The sequence below is a fragment of the Mus caroli genome, unplaced genomic scaffold (genome assembly GCF_978045245.1).
Source record: "Mus caroli unplaced genomic scaffold, Mus_caroli_1 scaffold_3, whole genome shotgun sequence".
Taxonomy (NCBI): domain Eukaryota; kingdom Metazoa; phylum Chordata; class Mammalia; order Rodentia; family Muridae; genus Mus; species Mus caroli.
Window position 1 is genome coordinate 152,531,476 of NW_028227258.1, and position 15,688 is coordinate 152,547,163.

Consider the following 15,688-nt stretch of genomic DNA (forward strand, 5'->3'; position numbering starts at 1 on the left):
TTTTTCTTTTTAATTTAAAAATACTTAGCCATGTGTGGTGGCACAAGCCTTTAATCCCAGCACTCTTTGTGAGTTCAAGGCCAGCATGGTCTGCATAGTGAGTTCCAGCATAGCCAGGAGTCTGAAGAGAGACCCAGTTTCAAAAGACCAACCAACCAAACCACACCACACCAACCAAAGCAACCAACCAAACCACACCAACCAATCCAACCAAAACGACAGAACTTTGTTTAATATACACAAGGGTCTTGCCTGCATGTTTGTGTGTATATGGTGTGGATGCTGGGAATGGAACCTGGGTCCTCTACAAGCGCTCTTAACCACTGTGCAATCTCTCCAGTCCATGATAAAAGATTTAAGTTAGTCATTGAGTTTTTTATGAATACCAAAGGATTTGTTTCAATATAAACGAAGAAATGATCTTATTTTATATGTTTATATAATAAAATCATGTGCTTCATTCTATTTATTTATTTATTTAGTTTTGGTTTTTCAAGACAGGGTTTCTCTGTGTAGCCCTGACTGTCCTAGAACTCACTCTGTAGACCAGGTTGGCCTTGAACTCAGAAATCCGCCTGCCTCTGCCTACCAAGTGCTGGGATCAAAGGCGAGCGCCACCATGCCCGGCTATGTGCTTCATTCTTACCCTTCCAGGTTTTTTTTCTTCCCAGTTTTCTATTGAACACATGACAAATCATTGATATCTTAGAAATTATTAAGTTTGTAAAGGAATGTTGAAATATAGTTCTGATTTTATGCCATCCCCTTTTCTTTACATTGTAGAATTCTGAAATAGTTACTAAGAGTTAATAATATTTTTTTTCTGAAACGTTCATTTCTACAATGAAAATTGTCAAAAGGCAATGAAATAGTAAATTGAAGTAGATAGACTTCACAAGGGAGTAAGCTTTTTTTTTTTTTTTTAAATCATGTGCTACCACCGCCTGCACTTTATTTAATTTATTTATTTTTATTTAGATTTATTTAAATAAGTAAGTATACTGTAGCTGTCTCCAGACACTCCAGAAGTAGGTGTCAGATTTCATTACGGATGGTTGCGAGCCACTATGTGGTTGCTGGGATTTGAACTCAGGACCTTAGGAAGAGCAGTCAGCACTCTTAACCACTGAGCCATCTTTCCAGTCCCGGGAGTCAGATTTTATCAATACTTAAAATTTGGTTAAAAGTAGTCCATTTCCAGAAAGGAAAGATCGTTAGCATGTGCTATAGTTGAAGGGTAATCATGTGACCTGACCCATTTAGCTCCATTTCGACTTTCAGCTTGGACTTAGTTTCTCTGATTGTAGATCTTTATTAGCACCCATGTTTTGCTCAGAAATAATTGCTACCTTCTTTTAATGTCTTTGGGTTTTTTCCTTCTAAGTGTTACATTAAAATTTCATTTTTTTGTTCATATTGTTTTCAGGCTGTGATTATAGCCTTCTAACTTTTTAAAAAATTAGCGTTAAGTAACAGGAAATAAACTAATCAGATTCGAGCAGAACGGATCTATAGGCTTTGGGGACTGATTCAGGGTGGGTTTCGCCTGCTTTCTGAAGATGGTGAGCCTGACTGTTGGTAGTGTGGGCAGTGAGTCTCTGCTGACATGTTGTCCTACTGCCTGAGCTCTGACTACTCAAACAGATACAGCTGACTTCTCCTGCCGTTACAGATGGTTGTGGATTCTGGAATTGAACCCAAAGCTTTTGGAAGATGCAGCTCTCCAGCCCAGCTTTATTTTTAATATTGGAGACAACCTATATATTTATTTTTAAAAACTAGTTAATGATTAAAGATTTACCATGGTATATTTTTACCACAGAATACTGCTTAGCAAGTCCATATTCCAAGTGTCATTCCCAGCTATATACTGTTAATGTCCTTTTTAAAAAATGTACAGAATGGTGCCTTGTGTCAGCCTTCCAGCAGGTGGCAGGCATAGGTACTGTATTGGTAACTTAATGTTGCTCTCTGTTCTTGGTTGATAGCTTCATCATTTAGGAGGGACTGTAACCATGTCTCCATAGATAAATAGAAGTCATTATTCCTGAATTCGTACATAACCTCCTTCCCACTAAAATATAGGGGCTTAGGGGCATTGGTTAAGTGCTCTGGTTGTGCAAGCATGAGGATCTGAGTTCAGATCCCCACATAAAAGGCAGGGCATGCCTGTGTCTCAGTGCTGAGGTGGGCAAAGCTGGGAGGTCAGCTAGAGCTTGCTGGTCAGCTAGTCCAGCTGAAAGACTATGAGTTCTAGGTTTACCAACAGACTTTTTCTCAAGGAAACATAACGGAAGAGTGAGAGAGAAAGACAACTTCCTCCTCTGACATTCAGAAGTGTGCATGTGAATTCATACATCTGTATACACACACATACATCACACACATTTCACATACACACAAATATGTAGTGAGTGAGTGAGTGTGTGTGTGTGTGTAATGATAAAACACCTGTAATTCCAACACTACTTAGGAGGAAGAGGCAGGAAAATCAGGAATTCAGAGTCATCCTTGGCTATAAAGTGAATTTAAAGCTTGCTTGGGCTATCTGAGATCCTATCTCAAACAAACAAACAAACAAACAAACAAACAGTATATGGTCACCTGCGCCTTGATAAATCCTGTAGGTGACCAGTGGTCTGGGACAATGCTAAAAAGGAAGTGCATCCTGGTTGTCACAGCCACTTTGAACTTCAAATGGCTTTTGAACCCATTTGAGAGGGTTAAAAGAGGTTGACTGATGCCCACAGGACTGATTATCTTGCTTCTTTGAGGTCATTCCTAGGTGACCTTATATAAATTGGATTTATTTTGTCCTCCAAAGTTTCATGTGTTAGAAGTTTAGTCCCGAGTATTGTGTTAGCAGCCTTCAGATGAAGATATAGAACTCCTCCTGCTCCGTGCATGCCTGGATGCTGCTATGCTCCCATCTTGATGATAATGGACTGAACCATGGTCATGGTGTCTGCTCACAGCAGTAAAACCCTAACTAAGACAGAAGTTGGTACTGTGGACTGGGGTTTTGCTGTGATTGGCCTGACTGTGGTTTTGTTTGGAAGAATGTGGATTTGGGGACTTTGGATTTGGAAAGCAGTGGAATGCTTTCAATGGGCCTTAGTGGGGTATCCTAGTAGGAATAGGGAAGATGTTGTTACTGAGAGTGATTAGAATTGTGTGGACCTGACCCAAGATGTTTCAATATGTGGCCTAGAGAATATTTTTGTGGTATTTTGGAGAAGACTGTGGCTACTTTTGGCCCTTGTCTGAGAGTCTTCCTGAGACTAAGGTGAAGAGACTCATATTAATTGCACTAACAAAGGAAGTCTTGGAAACATCTATCATAGGCTTTGGTTAAGTCTCATGAAGAGCATTTTAAACAAGCATAGCAAGCTTAGAAAGGAAAAATATAAAATATATGGTTCGAGTATTAAAGAGGCACTAGGAAGTGAAATGGAGCTGAAATCTGTGTTCAAGGATATTAAATTGAATTTAGGGAGTAGTGACCTTGGGACAAGATCCCACCCAGCTAAGTTTAGGTCCAGGCATGGTAGAACATGCCTTTAATCTCAGGAGGTAAAGACAAGCAGATCTCTGAGTTCAAGGCCTGCCTAGAACAAAACAAGTTCTAGGTGAAGAAAAATTTAAATCCAGGCCTCACCTTAAATTGAGGTGGACCACACCTTCAATCCCAGTGTTTAGGAGACAGGCATGTAGATCTCTGAGTTCAAAGTCAGTTTACAGAGCAAGTTCCAGGATAGGCAAGCTTAGGTGATGAAGGAGTAGGAAAACAGAAAGTTGGTGATAATGTAATAGAACAGTGTAGCAGAACTCAGCAGCTTTAGCCATGTGCTTCTGACTTCAGAGTCCAGAATAGAAGGCACTACTGAGAAAATTGATGCTGGAGCTAAGAAATTAGTGATGATTAAGAAGATACCAGCATAACTGAGGTGAAATCTTCTGGGAGGTGTTTTTTTTTCAGAGCACAAAGAAGCTGTGTTCTAGAGATAGCCAAGGTTGTACCTTGTGCAGCAGCTGGGCTTGGTCATGTGTAAGACTCGCCCCAGTGGTACTGGTTGTGAAGACATGAAGGGGTCATGGAGAGCTTCTGAGGCTCGGCACTGTGAGAAGCCAAGGAAGGCCATTGGTGAAGGGGCAGCCTTATTTGTAGTTGATGACCCAGGACTGAAGGGGTCATGCAAGAAGTTGAGGCTTGGCACCATGAATTGAGTCTATGAGAGGCTATTGGTGGAGTCTAGTTACAGGGAAGACCCCAGTGTATTGGAGATGCCAGTGCTATGGGATGATCACTAAGAACAGCAGCAGCAGTGGAGTGGAGACAACCAGAACCTAGAGTCCTACAGAGCGTAGAGCTGCAGAAGTGACCCTTTGGAGGAGCGCCGAAGATCATCTGTGGATCCCAGACACTGGAACAAGAAGCTGTGACGCTGAAGTTGCCTTGGAGGTCCCAACATGTTAGAGATATCAAATCTAAGGGATACCTTCTGAGGAAAGCCGCTAACAGGGAGTGGAGTCAGCCCAAGAAAAAGAAGTGTGTTGTTGTCATCAAAGCTGAAGGAGTTGGACATCAGACATGGAGATGCAGAGTTTGGAGTTTTCCCAGCTGGCTTTTGGTCTTTCTTTGGTTCAGTATTTCCTCATCATGATGTTCTGGAATCATAATATATATCCTGTGATGTTGGAAGTATGTGATCTGTGTTTTGATTGTGATTTTATAGGGGATTACAGTTAATTGATTGCATGAATCTCAGAAGAGACTTTGAACTTTGGACTTTTAACATTGTTAAGACTGTTATAGACTATGGGGACTTTTGAAGTTAGGCTAAATGTATTTTGCATTATGCTATGGCTACGTATGGCCCCCATAGACTCATGTTTTTGAACAAGCCTATGGAGGCCAGGGAGTGGAATGTGGTGATTTGTATATGCTTGACTCATGGAAAGTGGCACTGTTACAAGGTGTGGCCTTATTGGAATAGCTGTGGCAGGCTTTGATGGCTTCTTAAGCTTCCCCCAGTGCAGAAGAGAGACTCTGTTCCTGGCTGCCTGAAGAGTGGAGTCTTCTCCTGGCTGCCTTTAAATCAAGATGTAGAACTCTCTGCTCCTTCTCCAGCACCATTCCTGCCGGGATGCTTCCATGCTTCCTGCCATGATGAGAATGGACAGAACCTGTAAGACTGTAAGTCAGCTCTAATTAAATCTCTTCCTTTATTAAGAGTTGCCTGGGTCATAGTGTCTCTTCACAGCAATGAGACCTAAGACACATATACACTATATGTGTATTATTAAAGTGAGACATATTTTTTGTGTTCTTGAGTTTTTATTACAAATAATGTGAAGAAAAGCTGTTGCACTTAGTACTTGGTATAATTTTGGGGGATTTGTAGCTATATATTATCACTAAACATGATTATTAACAGGCATAGAAATATATACACTGTATATAATACAGTGTTTCTGTAAGCTGTTTGTTAGACACCCAGCAGTCTTTGAAATTTTATGTAGGTTTAGGTAATAAAACTCAAATGTATAAAACTAACTTCTCCCCTTCCTCTGGTGTACCTTGCATGCTGCTGACAAAACTTTCTTACCAATTCACAAATGTTATCACTCTGTTGATTAAGTTCTCTTTTGACTCCCGACTTCTTATAGATGTTTAAGCCACTGCTCCTGCAGTACAAGACTCTTCATCCTTAAGTGTGAACAGCTATTCTCTCAGCATCATTTTGGACCCTAGCTTTTGTGTCCCTCTCCTCTTTCACACAGTTCATATTATGGTACTTATATTTGTTACATTTTTTTTCTGCTGCTGTGACCAAATGTTAGACAAGAAGCAAATAAGGAAATAAGTGTTATTGTTGGCATTTAACTTGAGTGGGTACAGTTGATCACGAAGTTGATGGCATGGTGGCACACAGCTCCATGGCGGCAGGAGTGTGTATGTAGGACCTCCCACAGAGCCTCCTGGAAGCGGGGCTAGCCTAAAACCAAGGCCTTTCCCTAGGGACCTACTTTCTGTCAAGTTCCATCTCCTGGAAGTTCCTCAACCTTGTAGATCAGCACTAGTAAGTGGGGCTGTTTCACAGTCAGAGCACAGTGACATTCATGGATATTTGAGAAATGAGTGAGTGAAAGCTGTACTGTTCCCTGTGTCTGAAACCCTGTGCCTCTTCTCCCTTTATCTTGGTAGTTCTGTCCAATTTTCAGTCTGCTTAGGAAGAAAAAAAATGTACAACAGAATAATAGGAAGTCTGAGTTCTGTAACCAACTTTCCCTTTCCTTTCTTCTGAAACAGGTTCTCACTCTCGTGTAGGATACTGTGAAAGTCAGTGAGTTGCTCAGATAGTGAACTCACGACATTGCTCCTGTCTTGGCCTCTGTATTGCTGAAGTTGCAGGCAACATGAGCTGGCATGTGAAACTCTATGACCAATCTTTAAGGAAGCAGTTGGTCCCAGGATATCTGCCTTCCTTGGGAATGAGCTTTGTGGTGGTGGTCTCCATCACTCACTGAGTTCTATGAAGCAGACTCGCAGTCCACCGAGGGTTGTTTGTCTGTGAGCTGTGTCAGCATGGAAGGAGACGAGACGCCTCAGTTCTAAAGTTGCTTCAGACACTTCAGAAAAAGCACGCCCTGTTGTCAGAATGTATTGTAGGGGTTGGCACATTTGATATTTTTAAAAATCACTTGACAAGTAGATGAATATAGCTTGGTTTGGACCCTAGGAATTCAGAGATGGTTCTAATCTGATTATCTAAAAGGACATCCAAAAGTCAGTGAGTGAGGATGAATATCCAGTTTAAGAACAAATATAGGTGTTAACCTGGGATTCTTATGCTGCGGTAAAATCCTTCACTCATTGAAAGCACATTTGCCGCTGTGGTAGAATGTGATACAAGCAAAGGTAACAAAAGAGAAAGGAATGTTTAATTTCCATTTGATTAAAAATAATTACACTTTCAGAGAAATGTACAATGGGATAAATATTTTAAAATAGATTTACTAAAAATCTCAGGGGAATTGATTTTATTTGTGTGTGCGCGCGTGCACACACACGCTCTCCTGTCACTCACAGCTTGCCTATGCAGGGCAGAGGGTAACGTGCTGGTGCTTTCCTACTGAGTGGGTTCCAGCTGGTCAGCATGTGCCCTTCCCAATGAGCCATCTTTCCAGCCCAAAGGAATCCTTATTAAAAAGTCAAACGCATTGTTTTCTAAACCTGAGGGAGAAGTGCCACTTGCTGCCATATTGATGTTAGCCTGGGTACCTCTTCATGGTTATGAAGGAGTTTTGTGTATGTTAGGAATAGGCCCTAAATATATGTTTAAGTTCTGGGTCTTCTTGTTTTACTTGGGCTGTGGAGCTAATGAGTCAGCAGAAAAACTAAAAGAAGAAAAAGCCAGACCTGGAGTCCTGGGAAGTGAGGGAGTGTGGGTGCCAACCCTCTAGCTTTAAGCACCATGAGTCCCCACACTGATTTTTCTCTGGTCTGTCCAGGTGCTCTGTGCAGCTCTCAGCAGCTGGGGGTTTAGTGGCTCTAAGCAGGGGACATAGTGGCTACCGTGGTGCTTCTTTCTCCCCAGGGCTTATTTGGTGCGACTCTGCTTTGTCTCTGGAGTGACATTCAGGGATGGGCGGTGTTGAGTCTCTAGGACAGTGGTTCTCAACTTGTTGGTTATGACCTCTTGTGTGTGTGGGTCAGCCTTTCACAGCAGTTCCCTAAGCCACCAGAAACACAGATCTTTCTACTGTGATTCACAGTGATAGCAGGATTGTGGTTATGAAGTAGCAATGAAAATAATTGGATGGTTGAGGAACTGTGTTAAAGGGTCACAGCATTAGCAAGGTTGAGGACCGCTGCTCCAGGATGTGCTCTTCCCGTGTCTTTATTCAAGACCTGCTCCCTAAGAGACTTCTCTGGGGAACTTTAATATCATACTCTGAGGTGTTAAAAGCTGGTAGCATGTGCTCCTGATCTGCCTGGGCTATCAGATCTACGGATACTGCTGTGGTTTGCATTCACCATTTGTTGCTTCCCGGTATGTTACTTCCTACTTGTCTTAGTCAGGGTTTCTATTCCTGCACAAACATCATGACCAAGAAGCAAGTTGAGGAGAAAAGGGTTTATTCAGCTTACATTTCCATACTGCTGTTTATCACCAAGGAAGTCAGGACTAGAACTCAAGCAGGTCAGGAAGCAGGAGCTGATGCAGAGGCCATGGAGAGATGTTACTTACTGGCTTGCTTCCCCTGGCTTGCTCAGCCTGCTCTCTTATAGAACCAAGACTACCAGCCCAGAGATGGTCCCACCCATAAGGGGCCCTCCCGCTTGATCACTAATTGAGAAGATGCCTTATAGCTGGATCTCATGGAGGCATTTCCTCAACTAAAGCTCCTTTCTCTGTGATAACTCCAGCTGTGTCAAGCTGACACAAAACCAGCCAGCACACTACTGTAATAAATTATCTTACCCACTGCCGCCCTCCTCAACCCCAATCCTCTGCCCCGTCTCCACCACCACTTGCGCACCTGAGGGGCCAAGTATCAGTCAGCTATGCTCATAAAATTATGGCCCTTGAGCCAAATTCAACACCTTAAGCATGTCTTGCCTTATTTATGAAATGGCGTATGTATTTGTCTGATTGTTTTCTTTAACATGTATGCATTTTTAAAAGGCTCAGTGGTGGCTTTTTCCGCCAGACTGACCTCCCATTCTCCTTGGGACCCACACAGGGTCAGGCATTTGAGTTTGTAATCCTCAGAGTAACATTAAAATTCCATTACAAATGTAATTGTGTAATTGAAGATAAAATCTGATACATACATTTATGCGTCCTTATGTGTGTGGGCCACTAAATGATTAATAATCCTTGAGTAACATGTAAAACTCATTTATAATTCAAGGTGTAAGCAGGTATAGTTAGTGAGATCAAATTGTTAAGATTCCTTTGTGGTTTGCTCTCACAGAAAATTTGTACTTCTTTTGTACCAACATCTATACATACATCCCGTATTCAAATGAAAAATGACTAGAAAACACATTAGTAGCCACAGGTTTCTGAAGAATATCTGAAAAACAAGTATAAGAAAGAGAAAATACTTTTATAACATCTCATGTCCGACTTTCAAGCAGACACCTTCAGAAAGACTTGTAGAAACTATGCAGCACAAAACAGAGGTATTTTCCCTTTGGAATTCATGTCAGAAAAAAGAGGGGTTGTAAAGACAAACTCAATCTATTTAAAATTATTCTAAACGAGAACTCATGTTCCCATTGGTGACTATGATGAAAGCCCTTGGTCCTTTTGGGCTGAATAGCCACTTACTTACTTTAAAGGAGGCCCTCTGGACTAGGCGGGGTTTTTTGCAGATGGTCAGTTCTGGGAGTGAAGTCAGTGTGTTCTCCTTGAATGTGCTGCAAGAGTCCAGCTTCTGACAGTTCCACCCACATCGCTGCTCCCTCATCTCTGTGCTTTTGAGAGTCACTGTGGTGTCCTGCCCTCCTCAGCCTTTCCACTGGTTCCGCTGTGAGAAGGAAAGGGGGGAGGAGGAAGCAAAAGAGGATAACTGGCTTCTGGAGCAAACTTCTACTTTTGGTCTTGAATTAATTAATTAGCAAATTAAGTCCCTGTTAAACTTACTCTCATCTTTTTGATGGATTTCATGAATATAAATATTTCTTTTCATATTTAGGAGTCTCCCAAACCTGTGGAATCCTTTGCCTCCATGCTGAGACACTCTCCCCTGACCCAGATGGGGCCTGCCAAGGACAAACTGGTCATTGGGCGGATCTTCCATATCGTGGAGGATGATCTCTACATAGATTTTGGTGGCAAGTTTCACTGTGTGTGTAAAAGACCAGACGTGGATGGCGAGTAAGTAGAATCATTTCCCAGTGACGTTAGCATGATCACAGGAGTAGGGCATGACTCTGAGTAAGGGTTTTTTTCTGCAGTCATAAGGTCCAGAGTTCCAACCCCAGATGCCCTCACAAAGCCAGGTGTGGCTCATGCACTTGTAACCCCAGTGTTGGGGAGGCAAAGACAGGCGGATTTCCCCTAGGGTTTACTGACCATCCAGTGTAGCCTACCTGGGGCACTTGAGGCTATTAAAAGACCCCATCTCAAAAAGAAAACAAGATGGACCATGGTGGCACACACCCCTAATCCCAGCCTTCATGGATCTCTGATTTCGAGGCCAGCCTGATAAACAGAGAGAGTTCCAGGACAGCCAGGGCTACAAAGAAACTCTGTCTTGGGGGGAAAAAAAAAAGAATGAATGAATGAGTGAATGAATGAGAGAAAGAAAGGAAGAGAGAGAGAACAGAAAGAAATGACATTCAGTGTTGACATGTTGACTTTGGTCTCTATCCACATGTGAATGCACACCTCTCCCATACGTGTGTCTGGGTGTGCATGCATAGTATTTATGAAGATTGATGTACCTCAAAGGTTTTTTGAAGACAGGTGATTTTCTTTTAATTTTGTTCCTTGATAATTTCATACAAGCAGATGATACATTTTGATTGTTCCTGACTCCCTCCCATCCCGTCTTCCTCCCCGACCCTTTTCCAGGTTGACAACTTTCGGTTTGGTTGTGTGGCTCATTTAGTTTAAGGAGGACCATCTGTGTGGCCAGGGGATTTTAACTGCTGGGAGGGCCCAGTGGGGACAGACTGAAATCTTAGGGAGAAGCAGATATGCGTGTATGTCCTCTAAAGCTGGTCCTCCGACCTCCTACACCGCTGTGGGCAGAAGCAGTGACATAGGACTTTTCCTTAACAGAAGGTATATCTGTAATGCTAAGATGAAATGCAGTTTTACTTCATTGAAAGAAGACCTCTAGTCTTTACTTATATCAGCTTACTGTCAGGGATGCAGCCTGGGTGTAGTGGTCTGCTTTTTCTCCAGGTTCACTTGCTGTGGCAGATTGGATGGGAATGTCATAGAAGTGGCATTTACAGACAGCTCTGCTGAGATACCTCTCAGTAGACTGTTCCCTATGCAGTCCAATCTACTGTGACTTCCCAATACCTGCGGTCCTTTGGCTCTTCCTTTCCGAGCATACTGTTCTTATGTTGCCCTCACTGCCCTGGACCTTATGGTGCTCCTCCTGCCCCTGCCTCCCTCCTGAGTGCTAGGATTATTGGTGTGCACCACCACATCTAGTACTTTTTCTATAAGGATAGAATTATGTTAATATTTTGTTAATCTTTTTTTCATAGATAATTCTTTATGAATATTATTTAATCTTTTTTCATTTAATTAAAATTTTACAACATTTGTTTTCTTGTTATGTCATTTTCTTAAACATATTTAAAAATGCCTTCAGAGTGTTTGGAATAGAAAGTGTCAGATATGATTCTGTTCCTTATTTGCTAAATTGCAAAAATTTTTGCCATTTTTTTCTTTTATTGGATATTTTCTTTATTTAAATTTCAAATGTTATACCCTTTCCAGGTCTCCCCTCCAGAACCCCCATCCCATCCCCCCTCCCCCTGCCTCTATGAGGGTATTCCCTTATCCACCCACCCACTCCCACCTTCCCGCCCTGGTATTCCCCTACAATGGGGGCATTGAACCCCTTCAGGCCCAAGGGCTGCCCCTCCCACTTATGTCCATCAAGGCCATCCTTTGCCACATATGCAGCTGGAGCCATGGGTCCCTCCATTTGTACTCTTTGGTTGGTAGTCAAGTCCCCAGGAGCTCTGGGGGTGGGTGGGTGGTGTTCTGGCCTGTTGACATTGTTGCTCCCTCCATGGGGCTGCAAACCCCCTCTGCTCCTTCAGTCCCTTCTCCAACTCCTCCATCAGGGACCCAGCGCTCAGTCCAATGGTTGGCTTCGAGCCTCTGCCTCTGTATTTGTCAGGTTCTGACAGACTCTCAGGAGACAGCTCTATCAGGTTCCAGTCAGCAAGCATTTTCCAGCATCCACAATAGCGTCCGGGTTTGACGACTGTATATGGGATGGATCCCCAGGTTGGGCAGTCTCTGGATGGCCTTTCCTTCAGTCTCTGCTTCATACTTTGTTCCCATATTTCCTCCTGTGAGTATTTTGTTCCCCCTTCTTAGAAGCACTGAAGCATCCACACTTTGGTCTTCCTTCTTCTTGAGCTTCATATGGTCCCGAGTTGTATCATGGGTATTCCAAGCTTTTGTCCTAATATCCACTTATTAGTGAGTGCATACCATGTGTGTTCTTTTGTGCCTGGGTTACCTCACTCAGGATGATATTTTCAAGTTATATCCATTTGCCTGCGAATTTCTTTTTTTTTTTTTTTTATATATTTTTATTACATAATTTCCTCAATTACATTTCCAATACTATCCCAAAAGTCCCCCATAGCGCCCCCCACTTCCCTACCCACCCATTCCCATTCTTTTGGCCCTGGCATTCCCCTATATTGGGGCATATAAAGTTTGCAAGTCCAATGGGCCTCTCTTTCCATTGATGGCCGACTAGGCCATCTTTCGATACATATGCAGCTAGAGACAAGAGCTCCAGGGTTCCGGTTAGTACATCATGTTGTTCCAACAATAGGGTTGCAGATCCCTTTAGCTCCTTGGGTACTTTCTCTAGCTTCTCCATTGGGAGCCCTGTGATACATCCAATAGCTGACTGTGAACATCCACTCCTGTGTTTGCTAGGCCCCGGCATCGTCTCACAAGAGACAGCTATATTTGGGTCCTTTCAGCAAGATCTTGCTAGTGTATGCAATGGTGTCAGCGTTTAGAAGCTGATTATGGGACGGATCCCTGGATACAGCAGTCTCTAAATGGTCCATCCTTTCATCACAGCTACGAACTTTGTCTCTGTAGCTCCTTCCCTGGGTGTTTTGTTCCCAATTCTAAGAAGGTGCACAGTGTCCACACTTTGGTCTTCATTCTTCTTGAGTTTCATGCGTTTAGCAAATTGTATCTTATATCTTGGGTATCCTAAGTTTTGGGCTAATATCCACTTATCAATGAATACATATTGTGTGAGTTCTTTTGTGATTGTGTTACTTCACTCAAGATGATGCCCTCCAGGTCCATCCATTTGGCTAGGAATTTCATCAATTCATTCTTTTTAATAGCTGAGTAGTACTCCATTGTGTAAATGTACCATAATTTCTGTATCCATTCCTCTGTTGAGGGACATCTGGGTTCTTTCCAGCTTCTGGCTATTATAAATAGGGCTGCTATGAACATAGTGGAGCATGTGTCCTTTTTACCGGTTGGGACATCTTCTGGATATATGCCCAGGAGAGGTATTGCTGGATCCTCCGGTAGTACTATGTCCAATTTTCTGAGGAACCGCCAGACTGATTTCCAGAGTGGTTGTACAAGCTTGCAATCCCACCAACAATGGAGGAGTGTTCCTCTTTCTCCACATCCTCGCCAGCATCTGCTGTCACCTGAATTTTTGATCTTAGCCATTCTGACTGGTGTGAGGTGGAATCTCAGGGTTGTTTTGATTTGCATTTCCCTGATGATTAAGGATGTTGAACATTTTTTCAGGTGCTTCTCTGCCATTCGGTATTCCTCAGGTGAGAATTCTTTGTTCAGTTCTGAGCCCCATTTTTTAATGGGGTTATTTGACTTTCTGGAGTCCACCTTCTTGAGTTCTTTATATATATTGGATATTAGTCCCTTATCTGATTTAGGATAGGTGAAGATCCTTTCCCAATCTGTTGGTGGTTTTTTTGTCTTATTGATGGTGTCTTTAGCCTTGCAGAAGCTTTGTAGTTTCATGAGGTCCCACTTGTCAATTCTCGATCTTACAGCACAAGCCATTACTGTTCTATTCAGGAATTTTTCCCCTGTGCCCATATCTTCAAGGCTTTTCCCCACTTTCTCCTCTATAAGTTTCAGTGTCTCTGGTTTTATGTGAAGTTCCTTGATCCACTTAGACTTGACCTTAGTACAAGGAGATAGGAATGGATCGATTCGCATTCTTCTACATGTTAACAACCAGTTGTGCCAGCACCATTTGTTGAAAATGCTGTCTTTCTTCCACTGGATGTTTTTAGCTCCCTTGTCGAAGATCAAGTGACCATAGGTGTGTGGGTTCATTTCTGGGTCTTCAATTCTATTCCATTGGTCTATTTGTCTGTCACTATACCAGTACCATGCAGTTTTTATCACAATTGCTCTGTAGTAGAGCTTTAGGTCCGGCATGGTGATTCCACCAGAGGTTCTTTTATCCTTGAGAAGAGTTTTTGCTATCCTAGGTTTTTTGTTATTCCAGATGAATTTGCAGATTGCACTTTCTAATTCGTTGAAGAATTGAGTTGGAATTTTGATGGGGATTGCATTGAATCTGTAGATTGCTTTTGGCAAGATAGCCATTTTTACAATGTTGATCCTGCCAATCCATGAGCATGGGAGATCTTTCCATCTTCTGAGATCTTCTATAATTTCTTTCTTCAGAGACTTGAAGTTTTTATTATATAGATCTTTCACTTCCTTAGTTAGAGTCACGCCAAGATATTTTATATTATTTGTGACTATTGAGAAGGGTGTTGTTTCCCTAATTTCTTTCTCAGCCTGTTTATTCTTTGTGTAGAGAAAGGCCATTGATTTGTTTGAGTTAATTTTATATCCAGCTACTTCACCGAAGCTGTTTATCAGGCTTAGGAGTTCTCTGGTGGAATTTTTAGGGTCACTTATATATACTATCATATCATCTGCAAAGAGTGATATTTTGACTTCATCTTTTCCAATTTGTATCCCTTTGATCTCCTTTTGTTGTCGAATTGCTCTGGCTAGGACTTCAAGTACAATGTTGAATAGGTATGGAGAAAGTGGACAGCCTTGTCTAGTCCCTGATTTTAGAGGGATTGCTTCAAGCTTCTGACCATTTACTTTGATGTTGGCTACTGGTTTGCTGTAGATTGCTTTTATCATGTTTAGGTATGGGCCTTGAATTCCTGATCTTTCCAAGACTTTTATCATGAATGGGTGTTGGATCTTGTCAAATGCTTTTTCCACATCTAAGGAGATGACCATGTGGTTTTTGTCTTTGAGTTTGTTTATATACTGGATTACGTTGATGGATTTCCGTATATTGAACCATCCCTGCATCCCTGGGATGAAACCTACTTGGTCAGGATGGATGATTGTTTTGATGTGTTCTTGGATTCGGTTAGCAAGAACTTTATTGAGGATTTTTGCATCAATATTCATAAGGGATATTGGTCTGAAGTTTTCTATCTTTGTTGGGTCTTTTTGTGGTTTAGGTATCAGAGTAATTGTGGCTTCATAGAATGAGTTGGGTAGAGTACCTTCTGTTTCTATTTTGTGGAATAGTTTGTGAAGAACTGGGATTAGATCTTCTTTGAAGGTCTGATAGAACTCTGCACTAAACCCATCTGGTCCTGGGCTTTTTTTAGTTGGGAGACTATTAATGACTGCTTCTATTTCTTTGGGGGATATAGGGCTGTTTAGATCATTAACCTGATCTTGATTCAACTTTGGTACCTGGTATCTGTCTAGGAACTTCTCCATTTCATCCAGGTTCTCCAGTTTTGTTGAGTATAGCCTTTGGTAGAAGGATCTGATGGTGTTTTGGATGTCTTCAGGATCTGTTGTTATGTCTCCTTTTTCATTTCTGATTTTGTTAATTAGGATGCTTTCCCTGTGCCCTCTAGTGAGTCTGGCTAAGGGTTTATCTATCTTGTTGATTTTCT

At 42.1% G+C, this 15,688-nt stretch overlaps 1 protein-coding gene across 1 annotated transcript in view; it reads left to right on the top strand.

The window, feature by feature from the left end:
* Mrps28 (mitochondrial ribosomal protein S28) overlaps positions 1–15,688 on the top strand; it is a 108,574-nt gene that overhangs the window by 5,694 nt on the left and 87,192 nt on the right. The window contains exon 2 of the mRNA XM_021158772.2: positions 9,712–9,893. Coding sequence (XP_021014431.1) covers positions 9,712–9,893 — 182 coding nt within the window. The remainder of the gene's footprint in view (positions 1–9,711; positions 9,894–15,688) is intronic.